The following is a 23,768-nucleotide window of genomic DNA, read 5'->3' as shown; positions in this document are numbered from 1 at the left end:
TATACATGTGTGTCTGCAATCTTAGACTAAAAATACAACATAGAAAAAGAACCGATATCTTTTCATTCTATAATCGTTTTCCATTTTTTATATTTTTTGTACATTACAGGAAATGATGAATATAAATATAATACCTCTTATATTACTCACGCATTATTGAATATTTTCTTATACGGAGACTTCTTCCTCAGCGCGAAACCAGCTTTGAACGCGAACATTTTAATGGGAAGTCGAATCAATCGGCATGGGTTGAGGCGAGTCTCAGCTTCGACGGAGAGCATGTTTAGAGCAGCGATGTACCGTTCATTTTCAAGCTGTTTAAAAAAAAACTTTTTGAAATCGAGTCAACACAACTATTTTTACCTTCCAAAGTGTAAGAATAATTCTTTTATTTATTGATTTTTTAATGAAAATAAAAAATGTACAAATTATTACTCCGAAATTTGTACAAAATGTTACAAAAATAAGAATTATATTAAATAAAAAAATATACACAAGAGGATAACTTTAACCTTACTATCATACTGAAGCAAATTTAAACACATTAAGCGATGAATATACGGTAAAATTTGTGGGAGTAGTAATTATGAAGTACCACCCTAACGTGTTATCGCGTTGGCACGAGTCAAAATAACAGAAATTCAATCATACACTGCAATCAATCAATGCAATTTTCTTATTTATTATGACGAAAAACTCATTAATTTTGTATCAGCTCACCAGATTTGACTTTATGAAACGAAAATGCAAGATTTTGTTGTTATTTTATTGAATCAATGCTGTTCAAGAAATCACACGGTTGAGAGCCGGTTACTACAAAACTTGAGGCTGCCTTATGTTGCTGGCGCTCAGACATTAAAAATTCTTCACTTCGGCCAATGCTTCAAATATTTTTTCTTCTATCGACAGCAATTCATGTCATCATTTATACCCTGACTGCAAACACCCCACGATGTCAATCGCTCGTTCTTAAAATTGCTTCATATTTTCAAAATGACTTTTTTCTTCAACGATCCACCAGTTGAATTCATACCATGACTCTTTAATGTGATGGGTTTGTAATAAAATCTCGAGATTAGCGCATCATTTGCTAGGATTGACGCTTAAATTAATGTACTAAAAAATTACCCTTTTGAAGACATCTGTAAACTCGGAGAAAAGTCCTTTTGGGACTGTGAACTCATCATACAAGCGTCGGAGCAACGGGTCTTTCGAGACCTGTTGAATACAATGAATCGAAATTACAGATTAATCCGAGGAACGAAAGATGAAATCTATGAAGAAAACGAATCTTTGCAAGATAGATCTACGACAAAAAGAGACTTAAAGTCCTGCGCCCGATCATTGTGATTGCCATTATTGAATTCACAAAAAATTCCAACAAGAAAAATGAATAATATAAAAAAGGTCTATCGAACAGTTTGAAAAATTTATGCTTATCGACTCTAGAATGGAAAATATTCCTCAAATTTAATTGTAATTAAAAAAAATCAATTACAATTTTCGCGTTTTTTCAATGCACAGCAGCTTAGTCTGTAATAAGCCTCAGTATCGTGATTATTTCACCAGAAATTCTCCCTGGATGGAAGCTCCGATCATCATTCCGAAGGTGTAGGATCCATCATCTATGATTGCTTGAATAGTTCGAAACGGAACTGGGCGTCGAGTGTCGGAGAGCTTCGCGTACAGGAACGCCGAGTAGTAAGTCTGAGCCAGAATTGCGAGCGCGATGACCGTTAATAGGAAGATCCGCACACTCACGTTTACTGGACAGCCGCAGAAACCTGTAGCGTTGTTGACATGTTTTAGAGTTAGGGCTCGTATTCATCTCATTACTTTTACTTTAGAAATATAATTCATGATTATGGTACAGTATGCTACAAACCCAATTGTCCCTAGAAGTCAATTGTAATAACGGCAGTGTTTGCTGTGCGATAACAAAGAAAGGACAAAGGGTTAAAAGTTTCATGAGAAGCGTCGGAGATGATGGTAGAAGAGAATTCAATGTAAGCCAGAATACTAGAAATCCATTTCATTTTGGCCAAAGTTTGCGTGTCTGTGTGTCTGAAGCCTGGCAATGGAAATATGTATGGGCTGTTGGTGCGCATATCCACGATGCTTATGGTGTTATGATCTTACCTCTTGCAATCCTTTATTGATTTCTCACTTAGAAACTGACGTTCTTTAGTTTTTATTTTCATAATTAATTTGTTCACCACAAACGTACAAGTTGTTCATAATGCGGTTGCTTTTAATCCCATCAAAAGGAACGAACCAAACGCATGTCAGCGTCGGATCTATGAATACACAATATCAGAAAACAGTTAGGCGCAAATTTATTATTTAGCGCCAGCGAGAACTTCAATTGCATGCAAACTTTGAGAATTTTTTTTTTCTATCCCGACGATGCATTCTTGCCCAAATCGCGTCCTGCTCATCGCTACAAATTACCTTGAGAAGCGAACAGCCCCGTCACAATTAGTAAAGTTTCACTAAGTTCCCAAGTGACGGTTTCTCCAGGGGATCTGTGCATGACGAGGTACAGGATAATCGTCGTCGTGATGACGACCGCAAGAAGGACGATCCAAGCGCTGGGGCTGAACTCTTCTGTGTAGCGAATCCACGGAGACCCGAATTGTGAGCCGGCCTTCATGTACAGGGAAGTCCTGGAAGTCATGAAATAAATAAACTTTTTTTATGCGTGGTCTATGGGACAAAAATTGTTGAAGTAATAAATCTCCTAGTTACATCATCGTAAATTTTTTTGCTTTACGGGTGGAAAATTATTCGCCGATGTTTACTTATTTATTACAAGTTCGAATATCAAGATGAGAAGTATAAAAGTATCCGTGTCGTTGATTCTTTCGCGTAATCTTGATTGCTTAAGTAGTTCCAAGTATTCATTGCAGACAAATACACTTAGGAGTCATTATTTCAAGTTATATCGTTATTTTTTGGCTCTGCGGCTACGTTCAATGGAAAAAATCTCAATTTTATGTTGATTAGGAGTTAAATAGTAACATATTAATATCGGAGTTATGGCCTCCTTTATTTTGTCAGCCTTTCCGCCAAAGGCGTGAAAAATCCTCAAACTAATAATATTCGATCACGCGAGAGGAATGTGCACGGAAAATAAAAAAATCTAACCCAAACACCCTTTTGGGGCGCTCATTGCACAAAATTTTTATAACGTGCCTTGTATAATAAAACATATATAATGACAAAACCAAATATTTACCACGTGGTGGAGATAGGAATAAGCGAGTCGACCACACGCGCACGCTCGACGGTGCTGTCTAGCGTGGCCACCACAAACTCTGCTCTGCCAGCGACCACCTCGCCTACCATGCCTGTCCACGTGCCGTCGGGGTTGAGGGTTCCCCACTTGCGGTCAGGTGGTAGGCGCAGGTTGCACCTGAGAACAATGTATGTTTATTCGAATTAAGCGTACCTTTATTTGGGCTTAATATACTTTTATTCTAGCCAAATGAACATTTATTCGATCTAATATACATTTATTCCAATTAAATGTTCAACTATTCGATTAGAATGTATATTCATTCGAACTTAACTAATTGTTTGCTTTATTTATTTTGTCTCATATAGTTGCCACCGCTAATATTATAAGTACTAGACAGTCATAAAACTACATTGCATATTAATTTACAGGCACGCTACAGCTGAATATTTATTTACCTATGTTGATTTTGATTATCGGAGAAGATTTCAATGAAAAATTAGACGCACAACTTTCGCAGCAATCAATGGACACAATTGTCTTATAACTGTCTTCATCTTCCTTGCTTCATCTTAAAAAATGAAAACATGTTTATTTAAAACATGTAAAGCATGTTCATTTAAAACATATTTTACACAGAGTTTCTGTTCTTATATTTTTTTGTAGCTTCTATATTTTGATGCGTTACTTGAAAACAACGGCGAAACATCATGCGTATATATCCAACATTAAAGTCCGTTTTATGATATTGGGACAAGTAGTAATATTATACTATATATTATACTATATAGTAATTGCGACAAGTAGTAGTAATATGCTTAGCACCCTCGATACATTTAAATGCAAATAATGTACCCATATACATAATATTATTACCCAAATAATTACTGTCCATATTTTTATTATCAGGATCATGCACAACAGCACGAATCGGCGCTTTCCATATCGTGCATGTAAGTGATATGAATGTAAACTTGACTGTTTAAATTTGGTGGACTGCTCCGTACGGAGCAGTCCACACGGAGTCTTAGTAAAAATATGCATATCAACAAATGCTCCGACATGATTTTAGTTCAAAGAACAATCGAAAGACGCGTTCAGGAAAAATTTTCAGTTTTGGTATATATCCCTTTCTCGTTGCACCTACCATTATGCTTAGTAAGCGAAATTTTTTACCATAATACTAAAGCCTTGGGTATCTATGATAAATGTGAATCAATTCATTAAATTCGTTGAAATGTTTTATCATAATAAGAGAACTAATTTATCTACATCATTTATGCATACAACGCACTCAAAATGATAGCTAAATACAAATTACAGCTAAAACAAACAATTGAGCTTACGTAAAGTTCAGATCTTGTTCAATACGCTTCAGAAAATCCGGTATCCAACCAGTAAAACGAGGTTGCCCATCTGGACTGAAGTCTACGTTCACCGCAAAAGAATCCTGTAGAAGTGGTACCACGTTAAAAAATAATTTGGTAGATGTTCTTTCGAAGTTCTTCTAACATTGTCATGGAAACCCGAACAAACGGGAAATCAAAATGGCATTTTCCCAATAAACATTACAACTTTGAAGACTCGCAGACATTTTTACCATACCCCTGGTGGCTACGTAAACTGTAACTTTGTAACGCTATCGCAAGACATTTAGTGCTAATCTTTGTTTTGTGTTTTTTATCACAGTATTGAAGAACGATGAAATATTATTGAAATTAATTTCTACCAATTTCATGAGCTTCGAAAATGTATACATATTCTATCTTCAAAGAATTGATCTATAACGACTGTTCACAGGTCATTCCTCTTTCCACAACATATATCTGAAAGTCATATATATATATATATGAAGCCTATCACTGTGTCAGGCTTCAATCAACAAGCGTGACGCACTGAACAGTGAACCCGGAGCAACAAATTGTGATATTTAGCGAAAATAATTCAACTCTACAATTACAATACTCTGAAGACACTTTTGGTAGAGGTCGACCATAACATTTGAACGTAAAAGAATTTCGGAATGCGACATAATGTGTATTTTTATGTCTACTTCACCGTTTTGATTGTTGCCCGCAAATGGTTAAAGCAAGTAAACTATTATGTATTCAAACTTTGGAACATATTATGTCTTCGCTGAGGCTTCATCAGGCATTGTCATCGAAAACTATCATTATTATGAGGGATATATAGGATTAAAAAACTATTTTATTTTGCATGATTATTTGAAAATGCAAATTCTTCTTGTGTGTTTTCGAAAAGACTGGGTCAACACACACGGGCATTAAAAAAAAACAAATATAGTTGATGAGTTTTTAACCGAAACTTCCTGGAGACAAATATCTTGCACCGAATAATCTCATAGAAGACGCATGCGTGTTGACCGAGGCTTGCACGTTAAGCGCAAGGATCCTACCGTCTCAGAGACGCACGCCAGAGAAGCTCCCAGCAAGTCCGAGCGATTCTCGGCCAGGTCATGCGGTACTGCCGGGAGGACATTTCCTGCACTCTAAAATTTAAGCAGAATAATTAAAAGAAGCATTACTACTTAGTCTCCTACTCTGATTGTAGAATAATTAAAAGAAGCATTAGGACTTAGTCTCCTACTCTGATTGTAGAATAATTAAAAGAAGCATTAAGACTTAGTCTCCTATTCTGATTGTACTGGGCACTGTACCACCAGGAATTCTGACGTGGGTTGCTTGTGTTGGTACTGTACGACCAGGAATTCTGATCAGCACGTGGATTGTTTGTGTTGGTTGAAGTAGTTGTGCAATTGCAGACTATCGTGACCAGATCCTATAAAATTAAGTAGGCCAAGTTGATGTGTCTCGGTGACCACAACAACCACTTCAGGTCAGGTCAAATTTATATCAGTCACATTCGATGCAAGTTCAATGTGAAATAATATTGTGTATACACCTGATTTATATATTTTAAGTATATATTTTTAAGTATATATTTTAAGATAATGGTGATTTACAGTTGTTTTTCTTAATTAAATAGGACATTATTTGGCGCTATTACATTTATGAATCTTAAAGTATGAAGCTTGAGTCCATAATATTGAGCTTTGAGAATAAACTTTTGGCGTCTATCAACTCTCTGACAGTGGCAACCTCTTCTGATTACACATTAGTGAACATTAATTCTGCAAATCATGTATTATTGTTATAGCTCATATTGTATTTTGAGGGCTTCTGGAAATTTCAAAAATCAATCGCCTTCGACGAAAAAGGAGACGTTTTCAAAACGAAAAATTATTGTAGAGATTAATTTAATAAAGGATTAAACTTTAATTTAGTATTTTATTTTCGTGTGAATATCTTAAGACTACAAATAAGTGCAAAAGATGTCACCCAGTGTCCGTATTTTAGCTGAATCGAAGCTGTAGTCGGATTAACGCAGTAAGTTTGCCAAAGAACGAACGTCGGCTGTAGGCTTTTTCCTCGTGAAGGTTCATTGGTATTATGCGCTGTATGATTGCCTTGCTCGTGAGAAACTTGAAAGCTGCTTCGATCTCTTTGTTCATCTTGAGTCGCATCAGACATGAGCATGTCAGCGAACAAAACCTGAAACAGGTATGACGAGGCACTACTAATCAATTACTGTCGAGCAAAACTGTAATAGAATAAATCCCTTAACACAATAAATCTCCTACCTCGTCTAGCGTATATGGAATAAATGGTTGCAATAAAAAGTATTCAAGGAGACTATTATGCGGAAACAAATTTTATTATTGACAACCGTGACTTATCTTTGACAATGAAGCAACGTCGCAAGAAAGAGAATGTACGTGTGTAAGGAATTAAAATATTCGCCGCCAATTCTTAATATTAATCTGCCGGGCCCATGCAGGGATGCCTTTCGTTGCTACATGAGTTAGAAGTATTTACTTTCTAGCGTCGAGTAGGTTTTGAATTAATTAGTTTAATTTAACGATAGAGAGAAGCGAAATATTTTGAATTATCGAAAAGCCTATCGAAGCTCGAAATATAAGACCAGTGTTTTCACCCAAAAATAATAAGCAGTTCAAGGAACAAAGAGAACCACAGGAACAATGGCTCGGTTTCAGAGGTTCACTTAATTCTTGGGAGCCAGTACACTTTTTATTGGAATAAATTTTAGACATGAAATTTTTTAAATTCTGATTGATTGGTTGCAATAACCCGCTTAATTTTACACATTTTCTCGCAGTCATTGAATATTGTGTATTAATTTGATTTTAGATTGCATAAATACTTCTTTGTGCGAACAATTTTGGCGGTTGTGACGTTTATACGTCACGAAGTGGACGCTTTTATGTATCATTTATGAGGACGTTTCGAGATAAACACTGATAATAAGTTTCTTCCAATACACTACTCTAAAGTATGTTTGAATATAACTGCGTCTTTCCGTGAATAACTTATTTTCTTATGAGAATTTTGAATTTTATAATTACAAGGACTGCACGTGACAAGAGATCTTGCAGAAAGATTAGCCAAGTTAATTTTGGGACTGAATTGTCACACTATATCCTTTAAATAAATTCTATAATGGTACTTATTACAAACTTACATTATTGTCAAGCGGAAGTCTGATGGACTCGAGCGTAGTAGGAGAAAGTCTCAGAATTAGAGTTCGCTGAGCCGAGGGCCACCCGCTCAGCAACTGCGTGAAAAGTGACCACAAATAGTATGCTGTATCAGGAACAAGAAGTCATTCGTATAGTTTTATTATACTTCATCCTTAAAATCATAAATCTATTCTAAGTAATGAAACTTTTCAGGACGTTGACAGTACAACTATGAAGCAACGTCGCAAGAAAGAGAATGTACGTGTGTAAGGAATTAAAATATTCGCCGCCAATTCTTAATATTAATCTGCCGGGCCCATGCAGGGCTGTCTTTCGTTGCTACGAAAGTAGCAACGAACGTTGCAGTTTCTCCTACGTTCTCCTACGTCTCCAACGAACGGAGCAGTTTCTCCTACGTTGCAGTAGGAGAAAGTCTCAGAATTAGAGTTCGCTGAGCCGAGGGCCACCCGCTCAGCAACTGCGTGAAAAGTGACCACAAATAGTAAGCTGAATCAGGAACAAGCAGTAATTAGTATAGTTTTATTATAAGTCATCCTCGAAATCATAAATTCAATCTAAGTAATCAAACTTTTTAGTAAGTTCATAATGCAACAGCTATGTCGTCACGAAAATCTATCGATAAAAATGTCTGTTTGAATTATGTATTTCGACAGCGCGATAAACAAAAAATATTAATACTGGGCAAAGAGATAAATTTCAGACTACTGCTCATCTTTTTTCTTGAAAGCTTGGAAATCATTTTTTATCTTTCAGATCAGCAGGCATCAGGGGCCGTGCGATCAGAAACAGCCATGAATTCGTAACTTCGTCAGCCAATCACTGACGGCTTTTCAGTGCAAACTCATTATTTACTGACGATAATTAAATAAATAACATTATTTACTTACGATAGTACACGGCTACGTGTACACGGCTACGTGCACTTAATTAGGCCGTTATGATTACTAATGCCGCAACGTACGTGTACTTACATCAATATTTGCTTAAGCGAGTTTTGATATTACGGCCCCAGAAATCTAAAACAAAATAACTTAACAAAATAGTAAGAACAATTTACCTCGGTCAGCCCAAGATCAAATTCCGAAAGAATGACCAGAAGTAAGCCGTTCAGATGATCTTCCTAATTTTCATGGCATGTTTCGCTTCAGATCTGAGCAGCGACTGTGGCTTCGGAAGCTCGGAAGCCCAGTCATGCCTTACAAGGTCAAAGATATACAAAATTTATAAAAAATCATTGTAACGATTGACGCACAAAAGCTTCCACCTGCGAAAACTAGTATATTTTATATTAATCGGGTTATTGTAAAGGACTAATATGAACCAATAGTTGATTGTTTTCAGTAGGTTCCCAATTCAATCGAATTAAAAGCTTCTTTGTCAAGACCACTCATGCAGTTCATGAATAATTTCAAAAATCAATTCCTTCAAACCGTTTCTTTAGTTTAGCCTAAAAATTCAACTACAATTGATACTGAGCTTATTCAAGCGTTTAATGTTTTCCATTAGTGCTTTTTAGCGCATTTTCTCATTTATGGAAAAATGCACTATTGTGCTCGCCATTTCCTTCTGTCTGTCTGTCTAGCTGTCCGTCCGTCCGTCCGTGACCTCAAGTCTTTGTCGATGAGAAAATGCGCTCTCTGTCACTCACTGCAGTGAGTACTGAGTTATATTTTTTTAATCTTTTCACTCCATGCACAATAAATCCATTCACTTTGAATGGATTACGGCACCTCGGAAGTCCACTGCTCACGATACGAGCGCTATGACATCTGACTTCATCGGCAATGTTGTGGCATTTTCTTCTTTGTGCGAAAAGCGGCATTCCTTAACAGTGATTAATTCAAGATTCCCTAAGTAAAATTCCGTTGTATATTGCAGACAAATTTTTTAGATTCACTTCAGCTAGCCATTTTGCGCCTCAGGAATTATGGAACCCCAAATTGCGAGTTAGCATGTTTTGTAACAATGGTAGTGTGGTTGCATGTGTAGAGACATTATAGTGAAGTGATCCGAATACAATTCCTCTGTGTGGACACATAATGCACAACTATATATAATCATTATAATGCCTATAATGCACAACTACTATGTATTTCAAACTGCACGTACTGGTATTAGTTTCGTTTATAATAATAATTTTGTTTAACTGCACTTTGTTAGTAAAAAATTCGAAAGTTTTAATTTTCGAAAGTTTTTAATTTCCACGTGAGGTTGTTGGAGTTAAACACTTATTGATTTTGATTGTCTCACAGTGATTGGTGAAGGCGCAAGAAATTCGCGGTATTCTGACCGCGAATTTCTTGCGCCGACCTAGGATCTTACACGAGCTTGAACGCGCCTTACAAACCTACTAGATAAAATGTAATGTTTGTACCTATTGGAACATCTCTACCTCAACATAATGATTTGTCTAAAATCCTTCATAAAAGGCCTATCACAAACATCAAGCCCGCTAATCCTAGTAAGAAAAATCCATTTAAAGCTTATACTGAATGGGCTGCTTTTTTTCGTTTTGTCTACAACAATTTCTCCAGCTGAAACTAATACGCATTTTAAATGAGATAGCAGAATATGACTTCGAAATAGAGTATTTATTGACCAGGAGAAGAAGATGTGATAGCCGACGCAATGTCACGGCTTAGTAGTGCTTCCAATGCAGACGGTAAGGATAGCTTGGCGATAGTTTGCCAATAGCGGATTTAGAGTGATGACTATAGATGGAGAAGGAACTTCTTTCTTTGTAGCGTTACTATCATGCCTGTATGTGTATGCCTTCAAGTTCGATGTTGACAACCTAGATGTGCCTGAAAATGACTTATAGTTCTCAAACAGCGATTAGTTGACGCACTTGCTTAAAACGCAGTTAAATTCAACAGCACGAGTACAAAAGAAATACTTTAAAGTCATGCGCAGGAAGGACAGTTACCTAGGGAAGAGTTAATTAACGTAGCATGCGAATTATGTAAGGAATAATTGTTTCATATTAATGAAACAATTAAGAAATAAATGCCGCAAATGAACTTTATCTGCATCAAACTTAAACAATAAGTTAAATATACAACTGCATATTGAGTGTAATAATTCCAGTTATTCGGCTTGCTGCCTTTTCTGATTATTAGGCAATCGAAAATTATCTTAGATCTAGATTATCCTAATTAATTATTAGGCAATTGAAAATTATCTTAGATCTCTACCAAACACAAGAAATGTGTTAATTTTGCAGAAGTGGAGGTAATCATTTGAAGTATAAAGGGTTTAGTCGGTTCTAAATCAGGAAATTTGCCGATTTTACATAAGATTTTACCTTATTCCAAATGAACGTAATCACAAGCTAGGCTAATGCATTACTGCACTTCTGATCAGATAGCTTGCTGCCTATACACGAATGTTCAGAGGGCGGCTGGATCACTCCGAACGTTGTAACTCAAGATTATGATTATTGACTTCATGAAGCTTTCATTATTATGAGTGCACATTTATCAGTCATTTGTACGAACTCTTGTGAAGAACCTTCTCGTAGCTGATGATTGCAAAAATTTATTCAGACAGACTGTATTAAAATTCAATTCCCTTTCCGCTGGTCAAGTGAAAGTTGAGCTAAAAAATCAAGTGACGTCATGAGCCATTTTCTCTTAGCATAAATCTAAGTCATAAAATGACTAGAAAGCCCAACTACACGGATGCATATCAGAACGTATATTCAGTTATGACCGATATTCAGCGACAAAAGGCTTGTGTCATGCAAGAATTACTTATAACGTAGAGGTGCAATTTGAATGAGTTAATTCAGGGTGCCTGAAAACATCAGAACATTTGACAATAAAAAGATTATTCTCTAAATTCTAACGATTTAGTCAGTAGTTGACGGTAATTAAAGTACCGTATTTTTATAGATTAGATGGTGAACGCAACCCTTTTTTGTCGAAATTCTAGGTCCGGAAGCAAGTCGCGAGTTTTAAGTAAACTTTAAGTAATGTTCATTCAAAGCTTTCAAGCGTTTTAAGGTGAAGCAATAAAGCAATTAGGTTAAATTTCTCTAACTGAAAAGGTTTCAAATGCTCTTCTTTTCATTTAATCTAAGTAAATCCATGGCTGAAAGCATAAATAATGGCAATCCGAATTCACATAGGTAATAATCGAGGACCTGTTAGTACATGGTTTCAAGCAGTTAATTATTTACTTGTTATTTTTGACTGGAAACTTTACCTTGTCAATCGTAGGGTGTCAAATTGACTTCACTTAAATTATTTGACTTCATTTGAAAATAAAATTTTCTGCAGTTTTAACTCCCTGTCAATTATTTTAGTGACTTATTGTTTACTCTTCATGTCGATGACATGAGTTATATTCAAATAGGCCTTCTCGTTTAAGGCGACCTATCAAATATTTGTAAACGTTAGATCGTCAATAAAGTTAAATTAGGTATTTTATACATTGAGTTGCAATGAAGTATAAATTAAAATTTCAGAATATTATCATAGAACGTATAAAATATTAGCAATAACTATATTAGAAGAATCCTGGAATTATCGAATTATAGGTCTTAATTATAGTATATTCATAATTACAGGTAATAAATCATAACTACCAATTAAGTGAGGTTATACTTCCAGAGAAGACACCGTATTGATCTAGACCGACTACACGAGTACAGGTAATGAAGGCTCGGGAAATTCACTATTACCTGACCCGAAATTCACTATCATCCGACCTCTAACTTGCTCCAGCCATGCCAGCCATCCACCGCTGCACACGCTTCTAGATTGCTTCAATGAACATTCCAGAACAGCGAATGTCTACCATAACTTTCAACTTGAGAGATCAACTTTCGTAACCTTGTCATCCAACTTCAGGAAACTCATTAAACTTTCCTATATACAATTATCTCCGGCTCTGTGCCGCAAGAACGATAGAACAATTGCATACGATTTAGCTCACTAAGAGGAAAGAATTTCATGAAGTTACTATAGCTGAAGGAACCTTGATGAGAATCGTTACAAGAAATAGAAATAATCGTAAAAAGCTGTCAGTTTTCCTAATAAATTTAATTAAATCTGCTTATACTATATGATACTATTTCTATAAAATTCTAAAATAATCATTGAACTTAGGTATACATTTTAATTATTATTCTGCTTGGTTAATGTAAATCTTTTGCTAATTGCCTGGTAATAAGCATTGGAATTTGCCAACAATCGAAAAAATTGTATTTGCTCCACAAATTGATTTGTGGAATATGTTTACCATTAATAAATGGAAGCCAAATTTAAAAGAGAAAAATTGAAATTATTAAAATAAAATATTAAGTTTATACATGAACATGAAATGAAATACCATGCATGTTCATTTTTATTTCATAGCTATTTTTACAAAAATGTTAAGTCTTCTATCCAGGACCGAAAACATTAATTAAAAATTTCCCCTTACCGTTTTTAATTATTGCAGTAGAGTTGTTTTCGTTGCCAAGATATAATTTATGATTGCTCCTTTGTTATTTTAAACCAAGGGCTTATGCAAATTACATTAAAACCGCTCATGTAATGAGTTCAAAGAGTTTGTGATCCCATTCTTATAAAAATTAGAGCGCTCGTTAACTTGATAGTCCGATGGAAAAGTAATAATAAGTTGTAGAAGCGGAAAAAACTTGCATTAGTGTCTCGTTAATGTTGCTTATTTAGGCATTTTATGATCTCATGAGTCAAGCTTGAGTCTCTTTACTATATATTTTAGTTGAGATTTGGACTTAATATTTTCTAATTCAAACTTCGTTGATTTGAAACATCGACCGAAAGATTCGATTTTAAAGTTGCAGAGCTCCTTAAAATAATTTTTAATTGCATCTCGTCCCATTGGTTAACGATTTGTTGTCCGAATAAATATTTTTAAAGTTAAATTTCACGTGAAGAAATTTTACATGAACAGGCTTTTATACGACTAGAAGATACATTCTCTAAATTCCTTCATTATTCATAAGTTATTGAAAATAACTTCATTATATATTGAATGTCTGAATTCGAGTTTCGAACATGTATCTTCAATTTATTTACAATGTATTCGGAGCGAAATTTCTCTTATCGCCGAAATTCGCTTACTAGTGTCATTGCAATGCCCAAGCCTCCGTGCAAAGATCATTAACTCCGCATGTTTATCACGTCAAGAAGAATCGTGTGGATTATTCAAAGCGTTCTTCAGTCGTAACGGCTTTTCTGAAAGACGCAACTTCTTCCGCAAGGTTGGAATTGGTTTCTGTGGCCGCTCAAGTAAGCCTAGATGGAACCATTTCCGATGGCAATGTTATAGGAAAACGAATCCAAGTCTTCGGCTTCATTCAAATGTTCCTTTTGTCGTGCAACATTTGGCCAAAATGGCGTTAATGTCGTGAGCGGGATTTGGCAAGCGATGGCTTTTTGGCAAGCGAGGCCGTTTTTTCGAATAATCTTAGGTCGTCCCTATCCACACCGATTCATGACTTGTGAACTTGAAGAAAATTTGATCTTCACAAGAGTTTTCGTAAAAGAACGCTTACAGCGTCCTTTTATCTGAAGAAAACCGCCAGTTTGGATAGCCAAAATCTGATTGTTAATTAACCTTCATCATTTTAATGTGATATGCATAATCGATAAAGACTAAAAGACAACATTTCACAAATTTTGAAACTGTCGTTTAAAAAAAGAAAACAATCAGCGCATGAAAATGCTTTCATCATTCAACGAATATATGAGCGATCATTCAGACGTTTTTTTAATATGAAAATGCGGTCAAGTATTTTAACAAGACTTAATTGATTTTCTACGCTCTTATAAAATCCTCTCTGATTAATAAATTCTTTTTGGAGATTATTCATGAAATGATTACCAATGATATTTTGCCATTTAATTGGTCGCTAAAAATGGTATATCATCTCATAGCCATTCAATTTGTCCCCAAAATCAAAGTATGAGATAATGCACTGTTTACATAACGGTCATGCACTGTTTACATAACAGTCATGCACTGTTTACATAACTAATTAATAATAGTTATGAATTAAAATATATATAGATCAGATCAGCCGTCGACTGCACTATAAAAATGATTAACGGCATATGGAACAAAATGTTTGACTGATAGTTGAGGATAGTTCTTGATGGTTGAAGATGGCTATCATGGCTGATAATTAATCTATCATCCTTGCATGGGAGTACAACTTGAGACGCGGTCTCCAGGTAAAGATACTCTTAGAGTTGGCTCAGTCCCTATAGTTTCCATCGTCCCATACAATAAAAACAAAATTAACTCTTTGTCTTAAGCGGTAATTTAAACTAAAAAAGGCAATAATAAAAAATTATTCCAGTTCTTATTGCGTACTCCTAACGTGCCAAGTAACACGTACCGAGCTGCGCGTTAAGATGGATTTTTATACGTAACGCCGGTATGTAACTAACGCTAAGTTCAGTTCATCGTTATGCTGCTATATGCATGTTTCTGAGAAAACATCACGTAATATTGTAATACATATAAAAAGTCTTTGAACAGGGACCGTAAGATCCCTGTACACGTAGCGGCCGATTTTTTAGATGTGATTAGTGGGTTTAGTCGTCAATTATTAGCTGACAGAGTTACGAAATCGCGATTATTTTTGACAGTACGTCCTTAGATGCCATCACTTGACGGATCAGGAATATTTGGTCAAGATATTTTCAACTCGTGTTGGAGTAGCAAATTTCGACCAGTCATCGGATCAGCATGCATGGCGGAGAACATTTTGTTTAAATCATTTCTTAAGTTAGCCCTTTAAAGTCATGAACTCTCATGTTTTCAAAATAAACTGAAATTTAGATGCATTTTTTGTTTAATATGTACTTAATTTTTCGTAATGAATGTTACAAGAATATAAAACAACAAATATGTTAAATCTCAGCGTTATTTGGTGAAAAGTTCAGGTTCTCCATATCTCTCTTTTCCATGTAAGCAGCCGGATTCAAGTGTTAGAAAATTTATTCAAGAACAACATTATAAGGTCATTAACATAAACACCAAATTTTGTGAACGAGGCTTACTATATCGAACGAATATTTTCTTTCAGAATTTATCCCAAGTGGTTATGGCGGATGGAGTCGTTTCAGATTATATCTTTAATAAAAAGTGACGGCTGGACATCGGTATATCGCCAGTGGAGAGTCAGACGACGTTATCACAGAAGGAGATTCGGGTATCGCTATCGCATGCTAGTTGAACGGTCATTCCTTGACATTCCTGTTCAAATTTTGAATATTTGCGTTTTGAACGTGTACGAATGCTTTTCAACGGATAAAACGATCGCAAAAGTGTGTGCATGTTCGTAGGATTACTTGCAGAAGTAAATGATTTTCTAGAGCATTTTATTTGCGCAGAAGTGCATATTCATCCATCTGGGTATCATCTACACTGAGAATTAAGGAAAGAATTATGTGCGTAGAAACTTTTATGGCAGTTGAGTAAGATATTTATCTCAATGACCGTAGAGTTTTGCACGAAATTTTCAGAGAGAAGAGATAAAAACGTTGAATTTTTCTGTAACTATTCAAAAATTGAATTTTAGCAAATACATGCCCGGAATATGATATTTTGAATAGTGTGGCCTTATGGTATCAAAATTGATATAAATGACGATTATTAATATAACTTATTGAAAATTCGTGTATCGTATAATCACTATTTGGAATTGAAAATACTTCTTTCCACGGAACCGAATATGCGATATATATATTCTGAAACTTATAAAGAAACCAGCACTAATTCAAAATCATCGGACGTGAGTTCAAAAGTCATCGGCAAAATCGATCATTTGGTGAAAAAACTGTGCAATTATTATATTATATTATTTCAGCATTTATATCGCAGAATATTTAACGTTTCGAAAAATAACGTTATTTTATTTGACCTATTCTTCGCTATAAATCTTGGCGTGCATTTGTGACAGAATATTTGAGAACAAAATTAATAGACAAGCATATATAACTTTTGTATTACATCTATGCGTATAATTTATGTTTTATTGCAATTTATCTATGAAATCTATTTTAGTTCAAAAATTGTCCGTATACGTATAGTTAGGCAGATGTGCTCTTGTTGCGCCGACAGCAGCACTTGAGCGCTGTTTCAATTTCGTGCTTTTACAAGGAGATCAACGGATCATATTTTCCGCCCACTGTCAAGCTTAGAGCATGAAATACAGAGATTAATTTTTTAAACATTCTGTTCTGTTACATGCGAGAACAGAGATGAGACTGTAACATTAATGCAAATGTAAATCTTTCATAACAGAATTGAAATATTGCGCTAAAGATTCTAAAGTAGATGTCACGTGTTATATCGTTATATATAAAAATATTCATATCGAAAATTAGGGGATCGATCCTTTCCTATTTCTAAAAACATGTGATGGGGGTCGGCAAAATAGAGGTGGATCGGCAAGTGGGGATCGTTGTATACTCAAAATCGATCTTGAAATACTTCATTTTAACCTGTAAAATTCTTTATACATGAAGTAACAATCATTAAAACGACGGTAACAGAGAAAATGTTTTTAAATTTTGCATGACTGTAGGCGTTGCATTTCTCATGACGCCCATGCAAGTACCAGCGTGGGACGCAAGCATCCTACACACACGTTATGTCCGTGCCCGTCGTCCGGGAAACGAGCTGCGTCGGGTTTTTAATGATGATCATAAGCTTTCCTCGGGCCAGTTATGTCCCTGGGCGATGGCTCATTCAAAATAAAACAAACTATAAAGCCTCATGGAGTGTATACATTCTTGCCTCCTGGGGCGCATGAATGAGACAGAAAATAGACAGGCTTTTGCACCTGGGGCGACTCGACGAAGCCTCGATCTTGTGAATAAATATCGACGATCTGGTCGACTTAATGGGTTCTCCCTAAGCGATATGCTCTGATGAAATACGCAAAGCGGGAGGTTAAAAATCTGCCTCTTTTGGTAAAGTTTCGTTCAGCTTGTGAAAATACCTGTACGAGTATGCAAGGTTAGAATAGAGCTATGTTACGCAGAAATAAGTTTCCGAGTTCAATGTTAAACGAATAACCTCTAAAAAATACAAAATCAGATAAATGTAGCTGGAAATAATTTGTATGAGCTTCATATAAATACTTATAAACCTATAATGGATACTATTTTTCAAATTATAGTTGAGCTGTACTCCCTTTCGATTAAATTGAACGCTCGATCGTGAACAAATGAAATTTCTTATTCTTTGGTTACTCATAAGCTCAATAGTGACAGCCAAAATTTTGGCGTTCACTATTGAAGTCAATTTTATTCCGCACAATTTTTTTGAACTGATAATGGAGCTGGTTTCCGAACCACTTTCGATGAAGATATGTCGAATTAATATGGCGTTTCCTAAACTTTCAAATTTTCATTAGATGAAACTTCGTTTCGTCGGGAATAAAAATGTGGTGTCTTGATAGATTTAAGATAAGAAGCCGTCCGTGGGCAGTCAGAGCGGGAGCATCGAACGCCTCATATTTTCGGTAATTGTTAATCCGTATGATTACAATAAAACAATAATTTCGCAAAAATTGTTCCTACTTTAGTTCAAGAAGTGTAAATCATTAATAAAACTAAGTTACAGGGCGTAAAGAAGTGTCGTGCTTTCATAGTTTTATGACAACGAGCGGTTCTAGGGCCAAAGTATGAGCGTCGAAACTTCAAAAATCAGTTATTGTCATTCTAATAATTGGCAATATTATGATATTGATTATAACAGAAGAATAATTTTGTTAAGATTTTACTAACTGTAGGTCAACAACTGTGAACCATTATTATAACTGAGTTTCAAGGCGGAAAGAAGTGTGGTGTTTTGATAGTTTTAAGACAACGAGCTGTTCTAGAGCCCAGAGCGGGCGTGTCGAACACCTCTGCTCCCTAATAGGAACAACGTCTGTCCGCTCGCTTCAGCGTCAAGCCTGGCCACGTCAAACATGGTCGCTGTGCGTCGTCTATCCTACAGGACTTGTCTACAACTCAGCGACGGTTGACGCACGTATTTGGGCATTTAAAATATAAAAAACGATTATTTTGTATTCTGGGTATCAGTAATAATTAGCGTTGGGAGAGATTTACAAAGGGCACAAAAGCGCACGTATATGGAATTGGATTGTGGTGATCCAAATTTATTTCGTTCATTATGGCTCGCACACTCGATTCGAATTTAATTCCTAATTAGGTTTCACTTGAATCAAAGAGTTTTTTATGTCAATGATTATGAATACAAATATCATTGAAAAAACGGCGCACCTATTGAAAAAATTGTTGAAAATTAGCCCCAAGACAGCAAGTGAACAACCAAATGGGTAATCTGCACGAATTATGTCGTGCAGTCTTTAGAAAGCGAAAGTATTTATATCATAATGGTGTTATTCAACATAGTAACAAAAATAATGACAGGATGGATAGTTCCTTATATTTCCCTAGTAGCATGAACGAAAAAAAAAAACGGGTAACGGAAAGGTTGAATAATCTAAAAAGTAATAACAGAGAAAGTGCCAACATTTCCATAAGGAAATTCTAGCTTAGTCTGCCTATTATCATAGCCAGACAAAGTTTTCTTATGCGTTTTCTAAATTTACTGCCCGCATGAGTAGCAGGGAGAGAGAACCTAATTTTTTCACAGGAGAGCCCGTATCCTCAGCGGCAGTTTGTACATATTTGCACTTGTTAATAAAGACACATTCATCAATCAACAAAACTCGTAAATCTAATTCAAACTGAATACAATTTTTTATGTCGTATTTATCCAACTAATAGCGATTATTAATTAAATTCTAGATTATTTTACAGCAAAAATACTAAAGAGGAAACTTGTAATATAGGCAATCCTACAATATAACGAATTTATGCCCACATAATTGTTTCAACATTGGTTGAATGAAGGTGGATCTTCGATAGTTTTACCTATGTTGTCAGCAAAACTAAGAGAGCCTTACCATTTTTGGGGATTTGATAGCCTTGCTAATTGCTATTTTTTTAAAGCTTTATTGAGTTGGAACAACCTTCTGGCTTCGACATTGATATAAATTTATAAATGCATCTGTGGCTCCCGTCTCATTGGTCGCTCGGTTTTCCCTGAGCTCGCGGTAAGCAGTACAGTTAATTACTTCATTTATTGCGTTCAATTGTCATTCAGGCCAATGATCGGACCAAATTTCTTGAGAAAATTAAACCACCGTCATTGCTTAACATTTCAATTCAAGGGTTGTCAACCCAATGAAAAAAAAATTGCCAAAATCGTTGTAAGGTTAATTCAAGAAGTTCTTGTTCAGTACTAGAAAACATTTTAACCTATTAAGACGAAAGCTATTCACAATTTTAATCTATTTTGCGTTTCACGTTTCTTCCTAGTCATTTGTGACTCATTGATGGAATTCTTAAAAGCAAACGTACATGAAACTTGGCCTTCGTTATATAAGGAATTTGTGTAGTTGTTCCCTCTTCAAGCCTCAATCATCTTGCGTTGGGTTGTGATGAATGAGATTTTTTCTTTGGCATTGATATCGCTAATTAATTTATATTACCTGAATGTTTAATTGCGCGTTCCGCGTGAAACCAATGCAGTTTATTGTAGATTTACGTAATTTATTGCCGTGACCTCGCACATTACGTTGCGTCTCTACATAATACATAATATGACGTCTGTTCTATTTATAAATTTTGCAAGTATTACCACATAATTTAAATGTTAAAAATCGCCTTGCTTGGCGATTGAACTTTTTAATTAGTTTCATTGTTCTCTTATTCTCAAAGTTAGCTCGAATTGCGGGGCATTATCATCTTTGAAAAAAAAAGATAAATTTCGTAGCCCGAAGGTAAAACGACTATGCCCAATGATCCTGTATCACTCGTTAAAGCGAGCAAATTGCATCATCTTAGTTTGACTAAATTTCAAGCTGAAGTCGGTGCACCGATGCTACAATTATTTGGGTTATGACATAGGAAAAATTAAATACAAGAGACATCATGATCATTGAACTAGATTTTTTCCATGTTACGGAACGCTTAGAGCTCCGTAACAGAGGTAACCCTAAGAAGGTAAGAGGTAACCCTAAGAAGGTAAGAGGTAACCCTACGAAGGTAAGAGGTAACCAACGAAGGTAAGAGGTAACCCTAAGAAGGTAAGAGGTAACCCTAAGCAGGTAAGAGGTAACCCTAAGAAGGTAAGAGGTAACCCTACGAAGGTAAGAGGTAACCCTACGAAGGTAAGAGGTAACCAACGAAGGTAAGAGGTAACCCTAAGAAGGTAAGAGGTAACCCTAAGCAGGTAAGAGGTAACCCTAAGCAGGTAAGAGGTAACCCTAAGCAAGTAAGAGGTAACCCTAAGCAGGTAGGAGGTAACCTTAAGCAGGTAAGAGGTAACCCTAAGAAGGTAAGAGACAACCCTAAGAAGGTAGGAGGTAACCTTAACAAGTATTCTTCATGCGCAAAGAATGTCATCAGCCTCCTTATTCATTCCTTTTCTGACCCTTTCATTGTTTCACTGTAAAACAACGTCTGGCGATGGTCTTCATTTATTCCTTTCCTTGGTCTATTTTTATGTAGATTGTGCAAGTTTCTCAACTGTAATAAGCGGTGCAATGCTAACCTTTATTGCAGGTTTCACTTTATTACATGTTCACTTATTGTCTTTTCTCACTAATGTGTGAAGTCGCTTTTACTGTGATCTTACATCGGCTTTCTTTGACCTTTGTTATCCCTTAATTTTCTTTCTGTTATACGCCAAAAAGAAAGATGAGTACGGTAATACTTTTTACAGTATGTTATCACCGAGAATGTCTGTTAATTGATTTCTATTGTCATTCACGAATTCTGTTATTAATTCAACTTAATGTTAAAATTTGTTTACTATATTATTTCGTTTTATGTTTCATTTTCATAGTTCCTTGATTTGTTGGTTGTATAACTGTGCAATGTTCGTTTTTATTGGTCCGCGAAACCAATACTCATGGAACTAGTGCATATGGTACTCAAGCATATGGTGCTCATACATGTGGTACTCATAGATATGGTACTCATACATGTGGTACTCATAGATATGGTACTCATGCATATGGTGCCCATACATATGGTACTCATACATATGGTACTCATACATATGGTACTCATACATATGGTACTAATTCAAGCTCAGGGAGCCTAGGATTTTTTCCTACATATGAAGCTTCTCTACATATCATTTATGTGTTTATCCATTAATTTGAAGGCATCATTCCTTCCGATATTGAAAGTCTTTCCTTGGAAAACCACAGGTCTAAGGGACCACCGAACGTATTATTTTGTAATTATCAAATGAACGGGCCACTCAAAGTTAACGTATTCTTCACTACAATATTTTTTTTATAACTGTAAAAGTGTTAATGATATAATTTTATCTAATCGAACGTTCTCGAGCTTGTAATTTCATTCTCTATAGGTGGATTCTTGTTACTTGATATCCATATGCAGGTGTTAATTTCATTCACTAAATATAGACGACCGGCTTAATATTAACTCATGTTGCATACGTCAATAACATGAGCGGAGCACTAAAATATTAAATCACTCGGAGTAAACTCCGGAAAATAAATTAAATTGAAATTTTCTGGTATATCGAATACTAAATGGGATGAAGGACTACCTCAAGCCCATGTTCTTGGATCAATGGTCTCAGACAGGAATTCCTCAGAAGCATCTGATCCCAGACACATTGTCGCCAGGCCTCGCTCATGCGGGGCGGACCGAGGTGAATTGAAAGATCGATGTCCAAGTAAGGAAACGGAAGACAACTTACAAACACTGCTTTAAGCAATCATTGATTGCCATTATTAAACTAATTTTACGCATAACATAAATCTTATATTGATTACATTAGAGAAATAAAGTGTACTCCAGCACCACACTTGAATCTTGGATCCATTGAACATCAAGGTTCTATATCAGCATGTGTCCCGTGAAAGCTGACAAACGCTGGTCTTTCCCTGAAGGTGCTGTCTCCATCAAAGAAGTTCGATTCGAGTCGAATTAAAAAAAATCGGTTTGCTAGGTGTTATTCTTCTCGCCATGCTGGCTCGAGTCGTATAGCTCTTTCGGGACCGCAGAATTCTTTAGCTTTTATGGGCCGTCCCTCTGACTCACATGCTCGGTTGACAGGGAAGGTCTGCGACCGTGAGCTTTCGACCGCCTCAGACGCCTCGTCCCGGTAGACCGTAGTCCGCTTGAACTTCAAAGCCTGTCAGTGTGCGAAGTAACTGCGAGGAGTGAGGTGGTGCGTCTTGGTTCCGGCGCAACGCAAGTGAAAAATGTTTTGTGGGCACTTGGATGAGATCTAATTTAAAATTTAGTGATGTTTTTATTGCTGTTTACCATTGTTGCGGTTGCTTTAATAAGTGCAAATATTGGTCGAAAAATCTGTCAAGAGATATGAGTTTCTTTCAGTGATCAGTTGATGGAAGGTTCTTTCGGTTTCGCCCAGATTGACTGTGAGATAAGAAATCAAGATTTTATACTTCCTGGACCTAATCCATCGGATATATTAATTTAATCCTAATTTAAGTGGCCAGAAGTTTGTATCTCACCGTATTCTTGTGCATAGGTAGACTCAATTTAAGGGTAATTATTATTCTCAAGTCATCCATAAGGTTCCGTCGTTTATTTTTCTGACTTTCTACGAAGTTCCCAGCAACAAATTTGAGTACTCTGTGCCGGCATTAGTTTTGGAAGCTGCACTAATGTTGCGTAGGCTACTTGCGGTGCCTAGACTAGAACAGAGTCAGAGATGACGCTCAACCGTCGCCACTGACTCCTTCATGCCCTTTGTGAGCCGGAAGAAGAAATAATCGATCGATGTTGTCCTGTTTCTGACGAACGTATATTCTCCATTGAAATGCTTAGGTATTGCTGCCACCATCATAATTTATTGATTTGGTCTTGCGTCGTTCGC

At 36.0% G+C, this 23,768-nt stretch overlaps 1 protein-coding gene across 1 annotated transcript; it reads right to left on the bottom strand.

The window, feature by feature from the left end:
- Positions 1-146: 146 nt before the first annotated feature.
- LOC108680599 (glutamate receptor 1-like) lies at positions 147-23,418 on the bottom strand. Its single transcript, XM_018169473.1, has 10 exons — positions 23,404-23,418; positions 22,964-23,057; positions 8,156-8,274; positions 7,799-7,891; positions 5,623-5,747; positions 3,239-3,415; positions 2,452-2,666; positions 1,567-1,784; positions 1,129-1,218; positions 147-314 (listed from the first exon to the last, which is right to left on the bottom strand). The coding sequence occupies exons 1-10, from the start codon at positions 23,416-23,418 to the stop codon at positions 147-149; spliced, it is 1,314 nt and encodes a 437-aa protein (XP_018024962.1).
- Positions 23,419-23,768: the final 350 nt, after the last annotated feature.

This window comes from Hyalella azteca, unplaced genomic scaffold (assembly GCF_000764305.2).
Source record: "Hyalella azteca isolate HAZT.00-mixed unplaced genomic scaffold, Hazt_2.0.2 contig9805, whole genome shotgun sequence".
Taxonomy (NCBI): Eukaryota; Metazoa; Arthropoda; class Malacostraca; order Amphipoda; family Hyalellidae; genus Hyalella; species Hyalella azteca.
This window is presented reverse-complemented; position numbering and strand designations above follow the sequence as displayed.

Coding starts and splice junctions, on each gene's coding strand:
- LOC108680599 (XM_018169473.1), bottom strand. Junction 7,892..8,155: donor AACGTAGGAGAAACTGCAAC/GTTCGTTGCTAC, acceptor CTTTTCACGCAG/TTGCTGAGCGGGTGGCCCTC. Junction 5,748..7,798: donor GACTTCCGCTTGACAATAAT/GTAAGTTTGTAA, acceptor CTTAAATTTTAG/AGTGCAGGAAATGTCCTCCC.